Source organism: Dermacentor andersoni, chromosome 11, assembly GCF_023375885.2.
Source record: "Dermacentor andersoni chromosome 11, qqDerAnde1_hic_scaffold, whole genome shotgun sequence".
Taxonomy (NCBI): Eukaryota; Metazoa; Arthropoda; class Arachnida; order Ixodida; family Ixodidae; genus Dermacentor; species Dermacentor andersoni.
The window spans coordinates 83607677-83631489 of record NC_092824.1 but is presented as its reverse complement, the minus strand read 5'-3'; the positions used below and the strand labels follow the sequence as shown (position 1 = coordinate 83631489).

The following is a 23813-nucleotide window of genomic DNA, read 5'->3' as shown; positions in this document are numbered from 1 at the left end:
AGCCTAAAAGCAGTGAAGAAGAAACTAGGAATAGGCAAGAATCAGATGTATGTGTTAAGAGACAAAGCCGGCAATATTATTACTAATGTGGATGAGATAGTTCAAGTGGCTGAGGAGTTCTATAGAGATTTATACAGTTCCAGTGGTACCCACGACAATAATGGAAGAGAGAATAGTCTAGAGGTATTTGAAATCCCACATGTAACGCCGGAAGAAGTAAAGAAAGCCTTGGGAGCTATGCAAAGGGGGAAAGCAGCTGGGGAGGATCAGGTAACAGAAGATTTGTTGAATGATGGTGGGCAGATTGTTCTAGAAAAACTGGCCACCTTGTATACGCAATGCCTCATGACTTCGAGCGTACCGGAATCTTGGAAGAACGCTAACATAATCCTAATCCATAAGAAAGGGGACGCCATAAACTTGAAAAATTATAGACCGATCAGCTTACTGTCCGTTGCCTACAAAGCATTTACTAAGGTAATCGCAAATAGAATCAGGAACACCTTAGACTTCTGTCAACCAAAGGACCAGGCAGGATTCCGTAAAGGCTACTCAACAATAGACCGTACTCACGCTATCAATCAGGTGATAGAGAAATGTGCAGAATATTACCAACCTTTATATATAGCTTTCATTGATTACGAGAAAGCGTTTGATTCAGTCGAAACCTCAGCAATCATAGAGGCATTACGGAATCAGGGTGTAGACGAGCCGTGTGTAAAAATACTGAAAGATATATATAGCGGCTCCACAGCCACCGTAGTCCTCCATAAAGAAAGCAATGAAATCCCAATAAAGAAAGGCGTCAGGCAGGGAGATACGATCTCTCCAATGCTATTCACAGCGTGTTTACCAGGAGGTATTCAGAGACCTGGATTGGGAAGAATTGGGGATAAGAGTAAATGGAGAATACCTTAGTAACTTGCGATTCACTGATGATATTGCCTTGCTTAGTAACTCAGGGGACCAATTGCAATGCATGCTCACTGACCTGGAGAGACAAAGCAGAAGGGTGGGTCTAAAAATTAATCTGCAGAAAACTAATGTTTAACAGTCTCGGAAGAGAACAGCAGTTTACGACATGTAGCGAGGCAGTGGAAGTAGTAAGGGAATGCATCTACTTAGGTCAGGTAGTGACTGCGGATCCGGATCATGAGACTGAAATAATCAGAAGAATAAGAATGGCCTGGGGTGCATTTGGCGGGCATTCTCAGATCATGAACAGCAGGTTGCCATTATCCCTCAAGAGAAAAGTTTATATCAGCTGTGTCTAACCAGTACTCACGTACGGGGCAGAAACCTGGAGGCTTACGAAAAGGGTTCTAGTTAAATTGAGGACGCAGCGAGCTATGGAAAGAACAATGATAGGTGTAACGTTAAGGGATAAGAAAAGAGCTGATTGAGTGAGGGAACAAATGCGAGTTAATGATATCTTAGTTGAAATCAAGAAAAAGAAATGGGCATGGGCAGGACACGTAATGAGGAGGGAAGATAACCGATGGTCATCAAGAATTACGGAATGGATTCCAAGGGAAGGGAAGTGCAGCAGAGGGCTGCAGAAAGTTAGGTGGGCGGATGAGATTAAGAAGTTTGCAGGGACAACATGGCCGCAATTAGTACATGACCGGGGTAGTTGGAGAAGTATGGGAGATGCATTTGCCCTGCTGAGGGCGTAACCAGTATGATGATGATGATGATGATGATGATGATGATCGTGATTTCGTAAGATGTATCCTTGCACAATGATTTCCCAGGAATGTCCCAACCTCCGTGCCGATGTTCAACTATGATACGCCTAGTCAATTTCCGACATTTATCACATCTACAGCCTCAAAATTAAGGGCTAGGAAAGAACTGGTGGAAAATAATTTATTTGGCAACAATGCAAATACAAGTCCAAAGCACCTTTGACACTGCAAGCGGCAACGGTGCCCCAACAATCACGCTGAAAGTGGCATGTCACAATCGCCGCTCTACCCAACACTTAAATGAATGAAACTACGGTTATCACCTTTTGTACAAACGCAATACAATCTCAAATGTTTTGCAAGGAGGGGTCCCTTGATAGGCAATAAAATAAACAAAGCAAGCTGACCATTACAGAACAAACTGTGTGTTACATTAAGCAGACTGTTTAACAAAGAGATTCAAGAAAAAGAATGTTTGTACAGTATTACTGGCGATCCGCGAGACGTATGCAACAGACAACCTACACATGCAGCAAGAAATGTTAACTACAAGTCAAACCATTGCAGATCAGTGTCCGCAGCTGCGCCAACTCGAAGACTAGCGACGTGGTAAAGTGGTAATGCTTTTTTTTTTTTTTTAGAAATAAAGAAGGTCACTGAACAACAATGTGACGTTTTCAGATCAAACCTCAGAATGCTGCAGTCGATGATGGAAGAGAAAAAAACTAGTGGGATTATACTAAAAACATTGCAGGGCATAAGTAGGTGAGTTAGATGATTGAAGAATGGGTTAACTGGTCAGCGCAAGGACAGGCCTTCGCCTGTATACATAAAAAATCACGATGACACCAACAACAGATATCAAGACTTCATTTTGTTTGGACATTGATCAATGCTCTCCTTCATTGCTCACATTAAGTTTACGTAACCAGACAGCATTCCGTCCACCATTCGCGTTGCAAAAGCATGCACCGCTAAGCGGAGACAAACTGCATACATGTTTGTCTTTCGTAGACACTGCCACGTATCGCACGAAGCACGTCCCTTAACTCTTCGTTTCACTTGCGGCGATGATGATTATGATGCTTTCTATTGGCATCCGCTTCAAAACAGAGAAAGACAGTCACCTATCCTGCATGAGCCAGTTGACGTCTACCATTTGGTTACCTCTCCTTAATCATTTGTCTTCATTAAAACTTCTATCTCTATACTGAACAGTTAGCCATGCCTTTAACGACTTTGGCTTCATCGATCCCTTGTCGAAAAGCGCCTCCTGCCGCGTCCACATTTTTCACGACACCCAGAAGGTGGCTTTCCTGCAAGCTTAGTGTACTGGTGGTAAAGCACGACGCATTTGGAAACAAGAAAGTGTTCCCTGCTGGCCTTCACCGAAAACTTGTCTCGTGTACGGACGTCACGCAATCGTCATAACGCAAGTTTTCCGGCATTCACGATGGCGATACTTTGCCGTTCTTGTTGTTTTTATTCCCATTTGTTATATTTTTTTTTTTTTTTTTTTTTCACGTACGAAAACGCAGGTGGCGTCTGACGCGGACGCCGGGGGTTAAGGCTCGAGTTTTGTGTCGACACACGGACACGATACTGGGGAAAGTAACCCTTAACAGCTTTGCTGTAAAAATGCCCCTCCAGAACGCACTTCAATATTCAAAAGCTATATTTAGGTTGCCGAAACTCGCTGTAGGAAGCATAGGCTCCGTGGCCATGATGAACCAACGGCTGCCTTCACATCGGTAGTCTTCACATCGTGATTGTGTTTCACAGCACAGTGGTCATCATAGCCTTCACATTGTGCTCACAAAAGTGAAGTTTCTTTATTTTTTACAAAACCTAAATGCGTTTAAACGCTCCGGCTTCATCGGTGTCAATAAATCCATTCGATTGGTAGACATGCGCAAGCGTGTGAGAGAGCTAGCTTACGAAAACGAAATGGAATCAATTTTGTGTTCAGGTGTAGAACACAAGAGGTGAATAAGACATATCTACTGCGTAAAGAAAGGCGTAAGTGTCGGAACGGCTGAGCTCGTTCACGCGCGACTAAACAAATCGCATCCATTTCTCACGGCGTTCGGACCAATCAGTACTTCACGGCGGCTTTCAAGTAGATCAAGGGCGAAAATATGGCTCGGATAATTCTCATCGCCGTGTTAACAACATGCGGCCAAGCGCGTTCCAAAGATTCTAGTTCCGCTACCACGAACGTTCAGAAGAACAAACAATTTAGGGTTGCGAAGGTTGTGGGATCGCTCCCAACCTGCGGCAAGTTGTTTTTAAAGCGAAAGCTTTACTGGCCGCGAACTGGCGATTTCGCCGCGGCCGTGCTCCGAGGAGGCACACGACGTCACACCACGTTCCTCGTCGTTGCGCTCGCCTCCGCTCGCTTCGCCAGCTGCGTCGCGTGCCTGATAACATGTCGGAATATTGAAAAGAAGAGCTCGCGGGGGCCGCAACCACAGTTGAGGCGGCAGTATGGACGGCGACAATTCTGATAAGCAGGAGGAGGCCTGGAATCGACATCGGAACGAGATGAAGAGGAAACGAATCGCCCAGGAAACAGACGAACAGCGCGCCGAACGACTGGCTAAACGCCGCAACATAGCTAGACAACCCGACTAACCTGGACTTGCAATCAAGATTAACCAAGGCTAACCATGCTATGCCTTAGCTTTCGCTACGTATATCCTGGCATAACCGAGCTAAGCCACTGCCAATTTTTTCATCCACTTTCATTTCCATTAACTTATTGTTTCTTTATTTCATTTATTAAACAAAAGTAACTACCCCTATGTTGTCCTTGGTGTCAGTGTTTGTTGGCTTCTTATGATATGACTAATAAAAACCGGGCCTCTCGGTTAATCCCCTTTTCTTCTCGTTTTAAACAATTTAGGGGTAATATGTAGACTAAGTGCATTTTCTTACTAGGAAAACTACTTTGCTTGTGTTCTTTTGATTCGTGCTGTAATTCTAAACTTTCATTCTGAAGGTAATGAAAAATTTAAGCTATCATAACGCGTTATGTAAATGTTAGAGGTAGGCGATCGACTTTTTCGAATATGAATAGTAAGTGTCAACCATTGAATGGAATAGACAAAGGCAGACGCAATTATTTACAGCATGAACATTTATTTGGGTATAATTAGAAACCCGCTTGTGCTGAATAGACAGTTAACTGTCACGGACAATTAGGATCGTTTCAAACGCAAGATCATTACAACCGTCATAAAAAGAACTGCACGAACAGCCGCTTGACACCTTCAAAGGCTGATGGTAAACAAGCTTCCCAAGAATGACAGGCTGCTGTATGACTATATTCTGTATGAATGTAGTCATATAGGCTGCTGTATGAATGTTCGTTGAGAAAGTATCAGAAGTTATGGTAAAGGGAACTAAAGGGCTAATTATGTATTTGTGCGCCTTAGACAGAATAATGGGCCTGTTCCAAGGAAAGCATCACTGACTGTAAAGCAAAAGATAAATCTGCAACATGACTAGACTGCAAGAAAGAGTAATTGGCAAGCAAGAAGCAAAAATAGCCGTTTGTCATGTATTGGACGAAGAAATGTGGAACCGAGAGGCCCCGTTTTGTAAGGGCAATCTTTTTGTAAGAACGCTCGCACATATTAGTTAGAAGCATATAAAACCAACAGAAAATGAAGAAAAAAGAAGGCACAGAGGAAATTATTTGTAGCTTTTAAGTGAGGTGTGGAAAATCGAAGCTAGAATGAAATGGAGAAAAACAACAACTTCCTGACGGTGCGAGTCGAGCCCACAACCTCCGCGTTAGGCGCGCGTTGCACTACCAATTGTGCTACGTCGACAGCAGTGCCCAGCCCCATGCATTCTTGGGTATTTATGAATGTGTGCAAGATGTAACCCAAGTAGTGTTAACAAGCACCACACTTCCACCGCAATACCGAAAACAAAGCTTGCATTACCGATTTTGTTTATGCATTACATAAAAAAAAAATTGTCGCTGTTTTACTTCTGATAATTATAATTCGCGACACTTTGTTCAGCAGGTGGAGAACGGTAACCAGATTTTAACAGTCGGTTGATGCGAAATATTTGGTTAGTATTGATATTCGAAAATACCGCTATTCGTATTCGAAACTCCGAATATTCGCCAAGCCTATAGCATATACATTAGCAGAGCTAACGCCCTGTGCATTAGGGTGGTTGCTTGGGCTAGTTGGTAATTCATGATCAAAAATAACGTACAGCGCGAAGGACAAGGACTGCGAGAGACGACATACACAGCACTGTGTATGTCGTCTCTCGCAGTCCTTGTCCTTCGCGCTGTACGTTATTTTTGCCCTTTGTATACCCTGCTGGTAAATTCACCGTCTTCTTTCAGCTGCACGGACATTAGACCAACATGAAATGCCTAGGTAAACGATTTACTTCAGATGAGCTTATATTAGGGTGTTTCGAGACACCCACGTTCTTAAAATCTACTTCACAGTTATAACGAGGATTCTAGTGACTTTCGAAAAACAGATCTGTCAATGACAAATATAACTTTCACTCACGCTTTATTAGTTTGTTTGTTTTTTAATTGATATAGCAAACGGGTAATCCTCAAGGGAGGCGATCTCTACAGTATACGTGCCATCTGGGCCTGCTCTGAGTTTGCTCCGCTCAGTAATGAACGTATGACGGGAAGGTAATGAGCGCAATAACGCAAAAGGCACGGCCTTTTGCGTTATGCGCCCATTCTCTTCCCGTCGAGATGTCGTGCGGCCTCGCCTTTCGCTACGCTGTTGCTGGGCTATTACAAAGCAAGCAAGCGTGAAAATGACTCGCAGCCAAGGTTTGTTCCTTATAACGTATAGCCGCACGCCGAAGCTCGAGGAAATACTGCAAGCCGAACACCGCGTTAAGGAGTGCGGCATGGGTTTGACTATATGTGTTTGCTCAACTTGTCAACGCCATGCATTCGGCTTGTGGTTTGGTTATACTTCACCGAGAACCAAAAGCACGAGCCGAATGCCTGGCGTCGACAAATTCAGGGAACGTATAGCCAAACCCGTGCCGCACGCCGGGTACCACAAGCCGAACGCCAATCATTTGATCGGCTCGTGCTTTTGCTTCTCGGTCATATATAATTAATTTTAATTGTGGGGTTTTACGTGCCAAAACCACTTTCTGATTATGAGGCACGCCGTAGTGAGGGACTCCGGAAATTTCGACCACCTGGGGTTCTTTAACGTGCACCTAAATCTAAGTACACGGGTGTTTTCGCATTTCGGCCCCATCGAAATGCGGCCGCCGTGGCCGGGATTCGATCCCGCGACCTTGTGCTCAGCAGCCCAACACCATAGCCACTGAGCAACCACGGCGGGTGGTCATATATAATCGAACCACGACATTGCCGACGTTCCCGGGGTTATATACGTGAAGGAAATACCGACCATTCGCCGTCGTCGCAAAATCTGTACATCTAGCATGGGCAACCGCAACGGCCCTGCATGCCCGCATGACCGCTCATGTTGCAGCTTATCCTGCAGGCGATCGGCAAGGTACCTCGGACCGCGCTTCACGCACGATCGCCCCAGATGCGTGCAGAAGCCTAGGAAGACGACCCTGAGGATAACAAAATGCTAATCGAGAAAAACAATTAATTAGGATAGTAATTATATACTAAGTGATTTGCCGGGCTATCCGAAACTGAAACTTGGCTCCGGCGTGTCCAAAACATTGGCATGGCTTTTGCGTCAAGTTTCACGCACTTACAATCAGCATCTTGGGACACCGAACTCTGCGTGTAAAATATGATACGTTTGGCTTAGTTGGGTTTGAGGGCCCCTCACCAGGTCTCCTCCTCTTTCTGGTCCTGTCGTCTAGCGCTGTTTGAATTTTATTGTTACCACTTTCCTGAATCTAGCCATTTGGCTTCGAAGCTGCGTCAACGCAACCCACGTATTAGGTCCTTAGTCAATAATAACTTTCATATAGTCAGCTCAATGCATGGAAATATATTATAAATGCGATTGCATTTCTTTCAGCACCCTTATCCACTTTCCTAAATCAAGTTAGCTATTTAGCCTCAATGCTGCAGCGTTTCTTTTTTTTTTTTTTTTGCATAGGTTCGCGTACGCACTGTTAAAATGTAATTCTAGCATGTTCGTCTTTCCTTTTTTTAGTGTGATAGCATTTCTTTGCCTTCGTACGACCACTTTCCTGAATCTAGCCATCTGGCTTCAAAGCTGTGTCAACGCAACTCACGTATTAGGTCCTCATAGCGTTTCTTTCAGTACCTCCACCCACTTTCTTAAATCAGGTTAGCTATCTCGTCTAAATGCTGCACCAACTCAATAAAAGAAAATCTGCGCTATTAGTTTGGTACGAAGCAAGAACCCCATGGCTGGGACACGAACGCTCTACTCCTACACCACAATCGCCCCCTTCAAAAAAAAATTGACAGAAAGAAAAGCAACGCTAGAAACCCAGCTGTTACTGACGGAACATGAAACTGGAAAGATATTGTTACGGTAGGGAGGGGGGGGGGGGGGGGGGGTATGCATGTGTGGTAGGCTGTGTACGATATGTATCGCTCTTTCCCATGTACCGTCCCCCGCCAGCTGTCACAGGCAGTGCTACATATACGAAGCACACTATTCGCCTTAAATATAGCATAAATAGACGTAGTAAATATCAACAAACCTTTAGCGGTGTCGTAATGATCCGTACATGTCAGGAGGTGAACGACACGAAAACAGACAATCGCGCTGCCCCCTTGTCCGTGTTCTTGTCATTAACCTGTCACTCCCTTAAAGGGCCCCTCACCAAGTCCGCCCATCTTGAGCTGACAAGCGCAGAGCATACATTGCGCGATAACGATCGTGGCTGCAAATTATTAAATCGCTACGCTCCGCGGCAAGATTTGAAATTCCAAATCGAATGTCGTTTTCCCTTCTCCTCGCGGCCGCCGCGCTCCAGGCCGGAGGATGACGTACACGTGTTCGCACTGTGACGTCGCTCGTGGTGACACGTGACTTAGAGAATTATTCAAGGCAACATCTGTTATTTGTGTAAATGTTGCTCGAATAGACGACTTAAATCTTAGTGAAAAATAAAAGACACAGACCGACTGTCCGCATGTTTTTGTTTTACTTCGAACCGCAGCAAGATAGATGTACTTCCGTTTCGTCCGCTTTTTCCCACGCCGTGCAGTCGCGCGCGTAGACACCGAAACTAAGTCATGTTATATCGTGTTCCAGCGCGGGATCACGCTCTGTGATCCGCTTGGGTCTGCTTCAGAATTCGTGTAGCACAGACTTATACCGCTAGTCAGGTGTCGTGCACAGCGCGCAAAATCGCGTGCTGCGCGAAACGAGACAATCTCAACAGTCTCGCACGCGACGGCGTCAGCGGAAGTGCGCCGCGCCGCAAAAAAAGCGAGGAGGAAAAAAAACGAAGGCGAGGCCCGTGACGTATGCGTCACGCGGACCTCGAAGTCCGGTACGGGAGAACGCTGGGAAGGAATTTCGCTTGCGGAGACTAGACGGGGCAAGTGGAGAGAGCGTCTATGTTTGCGGTAAAGCTCGCCTTCTGGAATCATGCATTCGCGACACTGAAATATTTCTATCTCGGCTATTAATGAGCTGATTTGAAATTTTTTTGCGGCAGGACGCTCCCTAGAGGACACGTAACAACTTTCAGCGTATAACCAAAATTTGCTACGGGGCTTGGTGCGGGGCTCTTTAAGCACCGCGATGAACTGTCATCAGACACGACTTCTACAACAATTTTTTTTTAATCCTGCCCACACGGAGCGGCGCCAAACCACGACAGAGCTTCAAAGAGACGTTTCAATACTTGTGCTCGAGGCTGTCTTCCTGGCCCATCAAAGCGCTTCAATGCTGGCCCAAAGAGGAGCACACCCCAAGACGCGCGAACAGAAACACACACACAGGCGCCCTTCGCGTTGCGCAACGACGGCTCACCTTAAGCAGGGTGATGTACTCGAACAAAGTCCGCACAGAAGGGGGCACTGCGCTCGCATACGCCAGCGCCACGCGCACGAATAGAGCGTGGAACAGTCTGTCCCGGACACGGTTCATCGGGTTTCCGCCGCCGCCGCTGTTGTTGCTGCTACCGCCGCCGGCGTTGCGCGAGAGGCCGTTGTTATTGTTGTTGTTGTTGTTCAGATTGTTGTTCAGGTTGTTGGCCGCGGCGCCCAGCAGGTGGGGGAGGATGCCGATGTTGAGGGCCATGGCGTCGCCAACTCCCAACGGCGTGCGACGACCGCGCCGCACACGGCGGTGTGGAGGCAGGCGGGAGGATGACCCGCGGGGAAGGGAGGGGCGCGGGAAAGTCCTCGGGAGAGCCTCTGTCGTCGACCTCACGGAGACATCGTCCCTGTCAGGGTTAGGGACGGCGCGACGGCGGCCGCCTGATGCATCCGGATCGGTGGCGCGCGGTGATCCTGCGATGAAGGAACGTGACGACGAAATTAGACCGAGAAAACAATTTATACGAGTAAACGACACAGGCAAAACTTCTATTTCGGATGCCAAAGCAATCCGACAGCGAACGTCAAACCAAAAGACAGAGTGAGAGAGTGAGGAAGAGGATGAGCAGGACGATGAAAAGGAAGGAAGAAAAGGCAGGGAGGTCAACTAGACGCACGTCCGGCTTGCTACCCTACACATGGAAAGGGGTTTAGGGGAAGAAAAGAAAGAAGAGGGAGGGAAGAAGGTACTATTGGTGTGAGTACATGCGGATGTCCATAACTTCATGCCTATAATCGGTCACTGAGGCCAGTCGCTTTCATGAAACATAGCAGTGCCCGAGTCGCTTTGTAAGCCTGCGACGTGTGGGGCCATGGTCCGAGAATATTAGTCCCTGAGAATGGTCTGTTATACAATCGGTTTAACACCCTCTGAAGAACGTCGCGTTGGTTGTTACCGAGATCACAAAACCACAACACGTGCTCAATCGTCTCTTCACAGTTGCACGAGTCACAGATCGGTGTGTCGGACATTCCGATAAGGAATGAGTAGGCTTTCGTAAAAGGTAAGAGAGAGAGAGAGAGAACACGAGTAAAATGCACACGCCATATTTTTGTACCATGGCTTCACAAAAAGGTGACAAAAAAAGGCTGGCTTCTTCCGGGTTCTCTCAAGAAAAGGAAGGACGGGCTCGAAGTTGCGGGTTCGACTAGCCGTCACGGTGGGCGCATTCCGATGGGGGCGGAATGCAAAAACGCTCGTGTACCGTGATATGTGGGCGCACGTTAAAAAAACCACAGGCGGTCAAAAAATACGGAGCCGCCCAATATACGGCGTCCCTCATATAACCACCACTGTGCTATTTCTGGATGTTAAACGACGCAGTTTGACTTTTAAAAGTATGTACATCGCGGTATAGCCCTTGCCACCGACTTTGACATGTACAGAGAGTTGTTGCCAAAGTAAGGGGCACTAACCGGTGCGTTCAGTCGCCTCCTCTATCTCATCGAAAATATAGGGCGCCAAAAGTGTCCCGTTTTCTACTAAAGAGCTCCCGAAAAATAAAGTACGCCAAGAAGCAGCAGAATACACGGCAAAATCGGCATCCGTCCGTCCGTCCGTCCACGCACACGCGCGCACACACACACACACACACACACACACACACACACACACACACACACACACACACACACACACACACACACACACACACACACACACACACACACACACACACACACACACACACACACACACACACACACACACACACATACATACACACATACATACATGATTACAAACGAAACTCAACGCTAATACAACGGGCGAAGAAACGAAGGGGCGTGTCGTCCTTTTTTTAACAGCGAAAGCTGTACTACCCTTCCGTAGTTTATTCGGCGTCGGGCAAGAGAAAAAATCATCAAGTTGGCCGATCCTGGTGGAAGTTCAGAAAGGGTCCAAGCTCAATGGCACATACCCTTGTGGGCTCGGGAACCTGTAACGTGCCCTTGAACTATTGTCACACGTGGGACCCAAAGAGGTCCCAGGCACATGGGTAAGAACAGATGTGTTTGCAAAAATGTTTCGTACAAATTTCTGCATCAGGCGTCTGAGTCACGGCGGGGTACAGTACGGAATCAAGGGGCAGGTCGTGAACGTGCCCATCGACGTTCAGTAGACCGCGCAGTCTTCCGGGGCACATCGAAGTGCATCTGAAGAGGCGACTGCTCGCCAGGGCGACCTACAGGAAGGGCCTCGTGAAGAAGTCGAACATCAAAGCGTGGAGTCCACTATACGAAGCATGAAGAGTCCGCTATACAAGTACCGCAATATTAAGTTCAACTCCGAGACGTTCGAGAGCGTTCCCGATGAGGCGACGATGACCGAAGACGAAGAAGACAGCTTAGAGCCGATGGCGGTGGTCGAAGATCCCAACGACCCGGTTCAGTGCGCCGCCGTGATGAACGGCTTGAGTCAAACGCTGGCGTACGATGAGGCGCATCTGGCGGGTCTCGAGAACCAGTGTCAGTTCTTGGCCATATCGCCTGGAGAAGGTAAAACGCCCATATCGTTACTGTACGACGAGTGTGCAGAAGAGTTGTCCTTCCCGCAGGTTCAGGCGCATACCTGTCGTCAGCTTTCGCTGCCATTCCATCCTCACAGAGTGCAATGGTTGTCATTTTTTTCCCTTCGTGGATCCCTTGTGTTAGCGCCGAGTTTTGTTTACAACCATGAATGAATCAGTGTTGCCACAACGAGGTACCATCGTACAAAGTCCTTTACGGCTGAAGACGCTCGAAATATACAAGGTGTTAAAGTCAGGAAAAGCAATGAGCTGTACGTGACTAGCGCGAATGAAAACCCGGCTGCGCTAGCTACCCCGTCGTAACATAACGACAGCGTAACCCTGGCAGACGTCCAGCACGCTCGCACGGCCTGCTTCTTCGCAAAAATACATACGTGCGAGAAGCCATGTCTTCCTTCCTTCCTTTCTTTCTTTCTTTCCATAAATGCGGATTACAAGAAGGGAAACGATAAGTCGCAGCGACAAAAACAAGCCAGGGGAAAGTACAGCTCTAGCATAAGCGCCTCGTTTTGTTTCCGAGCCCTTCAGCGTTTCTTAATACGCGGAATCAAGTGGTCAAGCGTGTTACATTCTTCCACTTTATTCATTTTTTGCCCAGTCAAGTTATTCAAGCGTCTCGCTTTGTCTGCGGTCATCATCTTCGAGAAAAAAATAAAGTGCACACCTTATAACGCAACCAGCCCGTATACACTCCACCTCACAAATTACGTACAGTACATGGAAAGCTATGAGTGTACCGCCAGCCAACCAGAAAGCAGAATCGTCAGAGGAGCTCCCCGATTGTCGGCCTTCGGCCACTTCCTCCACGCGCCGCCGACTAGAATGCAAGCGCCATCGAATAGAGTCATCCAAGATCAAGGGGCTTTAGTTAAGTGATCCAACAGAGTCATTAGATAGTTTTAGAATAGGGGCCACAAATAAATAGCGCCGAAGCCACTGCACGTGCACAAGACGCAAACTGCGTTTGGGTTTTGCGTCGGGCCCGCTATTTCCCTGTTTTAGCGGGAGCCCCAAAAGTTGCCCCAAAAGCTTTGTGTCAACAAACATGGCGGCACCCCTCGAAGCGACGGCTCTAACCCAACACCAAACTGGGCTCGATTCGTGGTAACGCGTGACGTTCGTAAGCTAAGAGAAGTGACTGCGATTATCGCTTTCTCTCAACTAACGTGTGTAATGAAGTTTGATTCATTAGACGCCGCTGATTACGAATTCGATTGTCGAATAAATGGCTCGTAGGGCCTAACACGGCTTAACTTGGTTGGCGAAGACACGTAAAGTTGGTTACTCAAAACTAAGCGCAACAAATTGCTTGCTGCTAATAGAATAATCTCTAAATTGTAATAAAACGCGAATACACGAAAGTCAAAATTACTTTTCTTATCATAAAATGGTATGTTTTGTTTAATTATTTATGCCAGCTTTTCTTCGATACCCGCCGTGGTTGCTTAGTGGCTATGGTGTTGCGCTGCTAAGCAGAAGTCGCGGGATCGAATCCTGGCCACGGCGGCCGCATTTCGATGGGGACGAAATGCGAAAACGCCCATGTACTTAGATTTAGGTGCACGTTAATGAACCCCAGGTGGTCAAAATTTCCAGAGTCCCCCACTACGGCGTGCCTCGTAATCAGATCGTGGTTATGGCACGTAAGACCCCATGATTTCTTCTTTTTTTCTTTGGCGCCATAGTGGCGCTGCAAGCGCAAGACGATATTCGTGCAAGCGCAAAGCCCTATTCTAAAGCCGTTCACTCCTGCGTGCCACAACGCTAACACCTGCAAAGCTCTCTGGGGCCACAAACTACTGGGGCCCCTAAGCAGGATCAATCCAGACCTTTCTACTGAATATCCACACTGCAGCCACGAATACAGCAACTTCGAACACATGTTCTGGCTATGCCCTGCCAACGCGGGCACGGACTTCTCTGACCAGTCCTGCAGGGACTCAGCGCTCAGAAACACAGAGCTCATCGCTCAGCTCAAAGCTGTCCAGAGGGGCCGGGCCGTTGCCGAAGGGCTCTGTCTACCGGCCCCGACCTGGTTGGAGCCACCGGATTGATTTAATTCTTTCTCCTCAGGACCTTAATAGTGTTCGCACTCACTCACTCACTCACTCACTCATTCACCTACTCACTCACTCACTCACTCACTGGTGCCCCTATTTTTAAAACTCTCTACTGAATAGAACCACCGAGTCCGGCGACTACACCACCGAAAAAATTGGTACGGCTCTGACCGGCCGACACTGCCCTACCACATTCGCTAAACTGCACGGAATTGGTGAGGCGGCTGCGTCTCGGTCCATTATACAGTAAAGAAGCACGCTTTGGCGAGCCCTTTGTTGCGGAACGAGCTGGAAACCCGGCTCTTCTCGGAAACGATGCGAGGCGTTCACGCGGCAAAGACGATTTCAAAACGCGTAACCACGTAAGGGGAAAAAAAAAAAGCACTTTCTCTCGGGGTCAACGACACTCGACAACTTCACACGCACCCTTCAGACAAGCGAGGGCATCGCGAGACAAACAAGACGTCGCGCGACTTTTTCATTCGTCCGCCCCCCTGTGGTGGTGGCTCGGGGCATCTACAGCGTTCTACCGACGAGCCCGAGGGTTCGATTCATTTTAAATTTTGCCCCGAGCACACTAGTTCGGCGACACAAACGCGCTTCGTTAACGACGATTTACCGAATTTAGACGCAGCACAAGAAGTAGCGGCAAACTCGGAACCAGCAGAGAATAACAACACTATTTTAGATCACGGTAACTGCTTCGGCGACTTCGCTGTTGCCGATTTCGCTTGCTTCAGGAGCTCTCTGCATAAACCTGCTCGAAGCAATTATGCCTCTTGCGTCCTTCCACCAGCGGAAGAATTCGAGCAGTTTAATTAAGATAACTGGAGACCAACTAGCAATTTTCTTTTTTCGTGAGGGCAATCCATCTTTTCGTAGAACTTTACGTGACGTTAGCAAAATCCAGTACGGCTTTTAAGTCGTAAAACTTTACGGGGGAAAAAAGCAAAAAAATGATGATGATGTGTGGTGTTTTGTGGCGCAAGGGCCAGGTTTGGCCAAAGAGCGCCATGACAGGTGGTAGTGTTAACGATGTATTATGGAAGATGTGACTTGGCTGTAAAGTGGCCTAAAAATAGTCGCTGTAAATGCGTAAAATCTATGTACTATAAAATTATGGCGATGACTAATGACGAATACTATGAACATTAAAATCCATCGTAAAAGAATGATGCATTGTTTAAAATATGCGAGATGTTAAATTGCTTAGAGCACTACTGCCTCGCCAGAGCCCTTGAACAACAAGGGCCTAGAGGCATGTGCTATTCAAAATAATTATCGCAGCGGCATCGTCTGGAGAGAGGAAGCGCTACGAACGTGTGGGGCTAATAACATGCAACACAACATCTTTCAAAAAACCTAGGACGGCGTTGCTATCAAAGAGTGGTTCTGGACCAAGTAGCATAACAGGATGAAGGGGGATGTGGTGCCGGTATGCTAAGAGAAAATGTTTTTTTCTTTCGGATTCGGCTTCCCGACACTCCAGTAGGACGTGGAGGACGGTCAGCCTCTCCCCGCATCTACCACAGGTTGGAGGCTCGTTTCCCGTGAGTAAAAAGTTATGTGTGCCAAAAGTGTGCCCTATTCTTAGACGGCAGAATAGGACATCTGTACGGCGGGATTTTGTTACGGGAGGCCAAAAACCTAATTGTGGCTTTAAAACATGCAGTTTATTATTTATTTCTTCGTCCCACATGCGTTGCCAATGCTTTCGTAGTTTCCTTCTTAAGAAAGGCTTCAGGTCTGTGACAGGGACCGAAGCAGTAGAATTAACTGCATGAGATGAAGTTGATGTGGCCATCTGGTCGGCTAGAATGTTTCCCTCGATGCCCCTGTGTCCAGGCACCCAGCATATAATCAAATGTTGGTTAGATATATATGCTTTACACAGTGCGGAATAGAGTTCATTAAATACTGGATTTTTGTGATTACAGAAAGACATCAAGGCCTTCACAACACTGAGGGAGTCTGTATATATAACTGATTTCTGGAGTTTTGATTTATTTATATGCTTTACGGCCGACAGCAGTGCGTAGGCCTCAGCCGTAAAGATACTAGTTTCCGGATGCAGTACGTCGGATTCCGAGAAGGATGGACCGACGGCTGCATAGGACACCCCGTCGTGTGACTTCGATGCGTCTGTGTAGAACTCCGTGCAGGAGTATTTGTGCTGGAGTTCCCGGAAATGCATTTGAATTTCAACCTCTGGAGCGTGTTTTGTGACTTTCATGAAAGATATATCGCATTGTATCAGCTGCCACTCCCAAGGAGGTAGCAGCTTGGCTGGATGCATTAGGCAAAGGTCGAGGAGTGGGACACGCATTTCATGACTAAGGTCCCTCACACGCAGCGAGAAAGGCTGTCTTACGGAGGGACGATTATGAAAGAGTGTAGCATATGTCAAATCATTAACGGTAGTATAACACGGATGCTGAGGATTAGAGTGGACTTTCAGAAAATATGTTTGGCTGATGTATGTTCTCTGAAGATGAAGTGACCACTCGTTCGATTCGGCGTATAAACTTTCAACAGGACTTGTCCTGAAAGCGCCGGTGGCTAAACGGATACCTAGATGGTGAATAGGATCTAGCATTTTTAGCGCACTCGGGGCGGCAGAGTGATAAATCACGGCACCATAGTCTAGGCGTGAACGAATGAGGCTTTTATAGAGTTTCAATAAAGACATCCTGTCACTACCCCATGTACTCTGGGATAGGAGTTTCATTATGTTCATCGTTTTTAGACATTTTTCTTTAAGATGTTTAATGTGGGGGACGAAAGTGAGTCTGTAGTCAAGTATGACACCTAGGAATTTGTGTTCTTTGTTTACAGGTATTTGTTGTCCACCCAGTTCTAAGCAAGGGTCTGGGATCATTCCTCTCTTTCTTGTAAAAAGAACGCAAGTGCTTTTGTTAGGATTGATCTTAAATCCATTCCTGTCTGCCCACATTGAGACTTTGTTCAGGCCATGCTGTACCTGTCTCTCACACACTGCGAGGTTACAGGATTTGAAAGCTATCTGAATGTCGTCCACGTAGACAGAGTAAAAGATGGCCTGAGGTAATGAAGCGCGAAGCGTGTTCATCTTCACGATGAAGAGTGTGCAGCTGAGCACGCCTCCTTGGGGTACACCCGTTTCTTGCGTAAAAGGACGTGAGAGTGCATTGCCTACTTTTACCCGGAACGTACGGTTTGACAGATAGCTTTCCATTATGTTAAGCATATTACCGTGGATGCCCATTTCTGACAGGTAAATACAATTGACAGATCACTTTAGCATACGCCTAAGAGACCTTTTCCATATCGAGAAATATCGATAGGAAGAACTGTTTATGTATGAATGCCTCCCGAATATTTGCTTCAACACGTACGAGATGATCGGTTGTGGACCGCCCTTCTCGAAAGCCGCATTGATAAGGATCAAGCATTTTGCTCATTTCAAGGAAATGGATCAGTCGCCGATTAATCATTTTTTCAAATACCTTACAAAGGCAACTTGTGAGGGCTATCGGGCGGTAACTTGCCACTGAGGAAGGGTCTTTGCCTTGTTTCAAAACAGGGACCACAATAGCTTCCTTCCATGCGGTTGGAAGGTACCCTCCATCCCAGATGGTGTTGAAAAGTGTGAGTAGTGTAACTTGCGTGTCATCGTGTAAGTTTTTGAGCATTTCATACATGATTCTGTCAGATCCGGGTGCAGAGCTCTTGCATGAGCTCAAGGCAGCTTTCAACTCAGCAATACTGAATGGGCAGTTGTAGGATTCACTCTGTGGACATTTTCTTTTGAGTGGCTTACGTTCTTCTATTTGCTTATATTTCAGGAAGGATTTCGAATAATGTTTTGAACTTGACACACTCTCAAAGTGCTCCCCAAGTGAGTCTGCCTGATGTTGCAGCGTATCACCCTGTGTGTTTACCAGAGGGAGTGAATATGTTTGTCTCCCTCTAATTCTATTTACGCGGTTCCAGACTTTCGCCTCATCTGTAAACGAGTTGATGTTCGATAAAAACTTTTGCCAGCTCTCTCTTCTGGCCTGTCGGCGGGTTCTCCTGCCTTGAGACTTAACTTTCTTAAAGTTAACGAGATTCTCTGCAGTGGGCGAAGCGCGTAGCAACCCCCACGCTTTGTTTTGATTCCTACGTGCGACTCTACATTCATCGTTCCACCACGGGACATGCCGTTTGCATGTCGAGCCACTTACTTCACGTATGCATTTAGATGCGGCATCTATAATAAAAGCTGTAAGGTAATCCACAGCAGCATCAATTTGTAACGAGGACATGTCATCCCATGATATGCTAGTTATGGTTCGGAATTTCTCCCAGTCGGCTGTGTCAACCTGCCACCTAGGAGCCTGTGGTAGATATTCGTTTTCTTTAAGTGTTCTTAATAGTATGGGGAAGTGGTCGCTTCCGTAAGGATTGTTCGCAACTTCCCACTCCAGTTCAGGCAGTATAGACGGGGAAACTATGCTGAGATCAATTGAAGAAAAGGTATTATTTGCGAGACAGTAATAAGTGGGTTTCTTCTTATTCAAAAGGCACGCACCAGAAGAAAAAAGGAACTGTTCAACAAGACGACCTCGCGCATCTATACGACAGTCACCCCACAGGGAGCTGTGCGCATTGAGATCGCCAAGAACAACATAAGGTTCTGGCAATTCGTCTATAAATGACTGGAATTCATGTTTGTTTAATTTGTAGTGTGGGGGTACGTAAAGCGAGCTAATGGTGATGAGTTTGTTTAGGAGGACAGCTCGAACTGCCACTGCTTCAAGAGGCGTTTGGAGCTGTAAATGTTGACACGCAATGCTTTTGTGGATAACTATAGCTACACCTCCCGATGATGCGATAGCATCATCGCGATCTTTGCGAAAAGTTATATACTGTTGGAGAAAGTTTGTGTGTTTTGATTTTAGGTGTGTTTCCTGTAAACACAGCACTTTTGGATTGTGTTTGTGTATGAGTTCTTGTACGTCATCCAGGTTTCTAAGAAGACCTCTGACGTTCCATTGAATAATTTGTGTATCCATATTTATTTTAAATAAGTACTGTGTCTACAAAAAGGGAGGTGATGCCTTAGGTTACAGAGCTCTTTCGAGGCCCTGTAACCGGGGTTTTGTTTTTTCTGGAGCGCTCGAGGGAACCTCGCCGCTCCTTAGGCGCTTGCTGCGCCGTAGGTATAGGTGTTGTGTCCATTGCCTCTTGTGAGGCGCCGGACACGCGCTCTTGCGAGCGAGAAGTTTTTCGTGAGAGTCTCACCTCGGAAGGCAAGACCCCTGCGCCCACCAGCCCTGAGGTCGATGGGGCTCCCTGTGGGATTTGGCTGCGCCGGCTGTTGCCAGCGCTGGGAGGGGCCGGGGAGGTCGAGGCAGCCTCAGCTGCGCCTACCTTCGTGGCCGCTATCGGTCCTGCGGGATCGCTGCGTGCAGCGCAGGTTTCCGCAGATAACTCTTGTGGGACCGGCAACCCAAGGGTAGCCGGGCCTGGTTGCTGGTTGGATGGAGTAGGCTTACCTACTTCCACCCTGGGGGCAGGAGCCAAAGGTGCCTGCTCGCTGCACGCGGGCAGGGCACTCGGCGATTGCCGCTGCGACGCTGCCCCCCGACGCGCCGCATCAGCATAAGGTGTGCTGTGGAAAGGTGAGCACCGTTTACGGGCTTCCTTAAACGAAATATTTTCTTTGACTTTAAGGGCGATTATATCTTTTTCTTTCTTCCAGTTCGGACAGGAGCGTGAGTAAGCTGGATGGTCACCACTGCAGTTCACACAGTGAGGTGTGCCACTGCAGTTCTCGGAGGGGTGGCCCTGCACTCCACACTTTGCACAAGTTGTCTGACCACGGCAGCTCTGCGAGCCATGGCCGAACCTCTGACATTTGAAACACCTTCTAGGGTTGGGGATATATGGTCGAACGTTTAATCTGATGTATCCTGTTTCAATCGTTTCTGGCAGTACGCTGGATGCAAATGTTAGGATAAGATGCTTTGTGGGGATTTCCTTATTGTCCCGTCTAATTATAATACGCTTTACATCGGTCACATTTTGATCTTTCCATCCTTCCAGCAGTTCAGCTTCTGTCAAATCCTGAAGGTCTGCCTCTGAGACGACTCCGCGTGAGCTGTTCATTGATCGGTGTGGCGTAACAGAAACTGGAATGTTGCCAAAGGTCACCAGACTGTCTAGCTTTTCGTATTGATTTTTCTGTGGGATCTCAAGAAGAAGATCTCCACTTGCCATTTTCGTCACCTTGTAACCTGACCCTAAGGCTTCGGTCAAAGATTTTGAAACTATGAATGGTGAAATGAGTCTGGCCTGTTTTGCAGCATTCTCACTATGTACAACATGGTATTTCGGGTAGTTCTCTTTAGTGCGGGTCAAACATGTGCTGAAGTCTTCGGTGCGTCCCCTCTTCTGAGGGTGACGATCAAGTAGGCGGGGAAATGCGGGTGTTCCCATGGTATTTTGGTTTGTGTTCGGCAGCAATGGCGGCCACCCACCACGGAGCCCAACATGGGGACGTTGCAGGCCTTAACGCGTAAGGCTGCAGGCGCCAGCCGTACATTGCTACTATAACCCAATATATTATACCCAAGGGAGGGCAGATACACAAGGTTAACCCTTGCCGCCATGGAGAAAGGAAGTAATAAGAAGTGAAGAGAAGACAGGAAAGATGTAAAAGTGGAAGAGAAAGTCGAAGATTGGAGAGGAGGACAGGAAGAGGCGACTACCGATTTCCCCGGGTGGGTCAGTCCGGGGGTGCCGTCTATGTGAAGCCGAGGCCGAAGAGGGGTGTTGCCTCCGCCGGGGGGCCTTAAAGGTCCAAACACCCAGCATCGGCTCAACCTCCAGGATCCCCCTTTCCCCAGACACGGCTAAGCCGCGCACGGCTACACGCGGGAGGGTCCAACCCTCGTGTGCTCGGGTCCGTGGTGTCGCAACACACCAAACGCCTGCTGATGCAGACGCCCCTGCGGGGAAAAGCAAAAAAAAAAAAAAAAAAGGCAAAAAAAGAAAATACGGGAGAGTTGACACGCCTGCATCGAGCGTGCGCGGAAACCAAGGTCAGACTATAGTATATAGCATTGTTTTGCACCTGGGACTGGTGTATACCACGCGAATCTTTGGGTCCGGTATTTCTCGAACCCCCTATTCAAACGAGACAGTTGGGCGGGAACTTTATCGAGCCCGTCTGTAGCGGACGGCGGGTATACTTACAAAACTGCCGAGCAACAAGTTTGAACTTTCGACGAGAGAGGTTCACGGATAAGCAATCGCTGTCAGTCGGACATGTACACGGCCGGGCAGACAAGGGTACGCAATACTCGCCCCATAACCGTAACCCATAACCCCATAACCGTAGACATGTTTGAGGAAATCTCTTCTAGTCACACAAAGCAACAGCGAGTAGTTCATCAAAAAAAAAAAGTGCGAAGAGGTTACTAAGTAGAGGTTAGTAAACTCACTGTAACATATGTTGCTATATGTTATACAGTAACGGTAGAGTTAGAATAGCCAAAGGTTCGCAAACTTGTTCTGTATATCGGAATGCAAACTTCAGTAAAACGCGTAGAACGTATGCTAAGTGATTGTATAGTGAGAAATTTTTGCATAACGGCACCAGCAAAGCAAGTGTGATTGAATGCACGAAACGCGAATACGTCATCGCAGTGCGTCATCACGTACGTCATCACATCAACCACAAGCCACAAGCAAGGTAGCAGTACCTTGGAAATGCCCACTAGTGCAATTTGCAGGCGCCATGTCGAGGGCACTGACTGAATAACTGGTGAGCACAACAGCGCGTCGCAAATATAAAGAGTGTTGCCTATCGCATCTGTCGAACCAAGTGCTCCCGATTGTGTGTTCTGGGAAGCAGCGCAGAAATGTTAACCCAGCGTTTATCTTCGAAATGACACGTCATATAAGAAAAACGTCTGAAGGCTGTCATCCGATGCAGGAATAGCAGACCAGAGGTTGTGCTGGGTAGCTGCGGTTACTATAACTGAACATCCACATCGATTGGGACAATCGCGCTACTAATTAACAAAGATGTCAGCACAAAGTTATTAACAGATATGAGCAATTATCAAATGAAACGGCTACTAATTTGTGCTAACTCTTTTTCTCTGAGAGTAATAGCGCGCGATCTACTGCTATAGAACGATCCCTTCTAGAACATATTTTTTCATTATGTAACAATTCAGCGTGTGGCCCCACTAGAACGCAATGAGGTATAAATGCACTTGAAATTGCGCATGAGATGTCAAAATAGCTATGAGCGAAAGTGCACCTTACTTTTGTCCCACCCACTCTGTAGCACCAATGGACGCATACTAATAATGATATCTTTGAATTTGATTTATTAAAAAGAGAATGTTGTTCCTGAACACCTCACGCGTAATCTAGATCTACAGTATAAGTTAACCTCCGATGTTAGATTGGCGGAAGTAGCGAAGTCCGAAAATGGGTGGTACGTATCTTCGAGACGCCTTGACCTAGTTACGAGCATGATCGGGAGAACGCCGTTGCCACACTGCTATACCTGCATCCCCTGGAGGCCATCATGAGTTGAATATATGTCCCTTTCGTCAATGCACTTTCTTTTTCGCACTTTAGGACACTGTAATGCTTAACAGTTAACCTATAGGTCATGTGCAATCTTTATCGTCTGCTGAATTCATTTCACATATTGTTACCAATTGATTTTTCATTGGTATCTTTGTTTCATATTTGCAATACTTGTATCTTCTGCGATAGCCCTTTGGGGCTGCAGTATGTTGAAATAAATTTCAAAGCAAATTAAGCAACTACCATAGCAGGTTTCATCTTCTAGTTCTTCCTTTTCTTTTTCTAAAAAGTACGATTTGATCATCATGACCGTTATGCAGCAGGCAACAACAGACTGGATGGTTATAGGACAGCTCTGTGGCGACATGCAAATGCAGAGAGAGAGAGAGAGAAACGCCATAGCGCCTAATCTATATCTTTCCTAACCAAACAAGTATCGGGACTTTCGGCCGCGCCGCTGATCGCGTGCCATACGTCGATTGCCAGAGATGCTCACATAGTAAATGTACGAGATCGCCATAACAGCGACAGGAAGTCCCCATGCAATGAAACAAAGTATACGTCAATCGAAAGCGATAGCGCGACTCCGTCAGACAAGCGTTTGCGCAACTTTGGGCAAGACACAGCGCACGTGGTCAACACGACGCAAGCTGCTCTTGCGCAATTAATGCCCCTTGCGAAAGGCCCGCGGCGGTATCTCCCGCCGATATGAGGAAGCTTATGCGGTACAGCTACAGACAGACACACAAAACGTATCAGGATAAACTTTCTCGAATCGTAACGCCTACGGCGACACGAATACTAACTATATACTAATACTATTACTGTATACTAACTGTATACTAACTGTATATTACTGTATACTAACTGTAACTGTCATCGAGAAAATTGTATACGTTGGCAGTTCATGTTGATCGCACGATTACCA

The 23813-nt window shown here is 47.1% G+C and overlaps 1 protein-coding gene across 3 annotated transcripts in view; it reads right to left on the bottom strand.

The window, feature by feature from the left end:
• LOC126518342 (membralin) overlaps positions 1–23813 on the bottom strand; it is a 249140-nt gene that overhangs the window by 90665 nt on the left and 134662 nt on the right. For all 3 annotated transcript variants that reach the window (XM_050168191.3, XM_055064431.2, XM_055064430.2), the window contains one exon: positions 9653–10134. In XM_050168191.3, the coding sequence (XP_050024148.2) occupies positions 9653–9922 (270 nt within the window). In that variant the 5' untranslated portion in view covers positions 9923–10134. The remainder of the gene's footprint in view (positions 1–9652; positions 10135–23813) is intronic.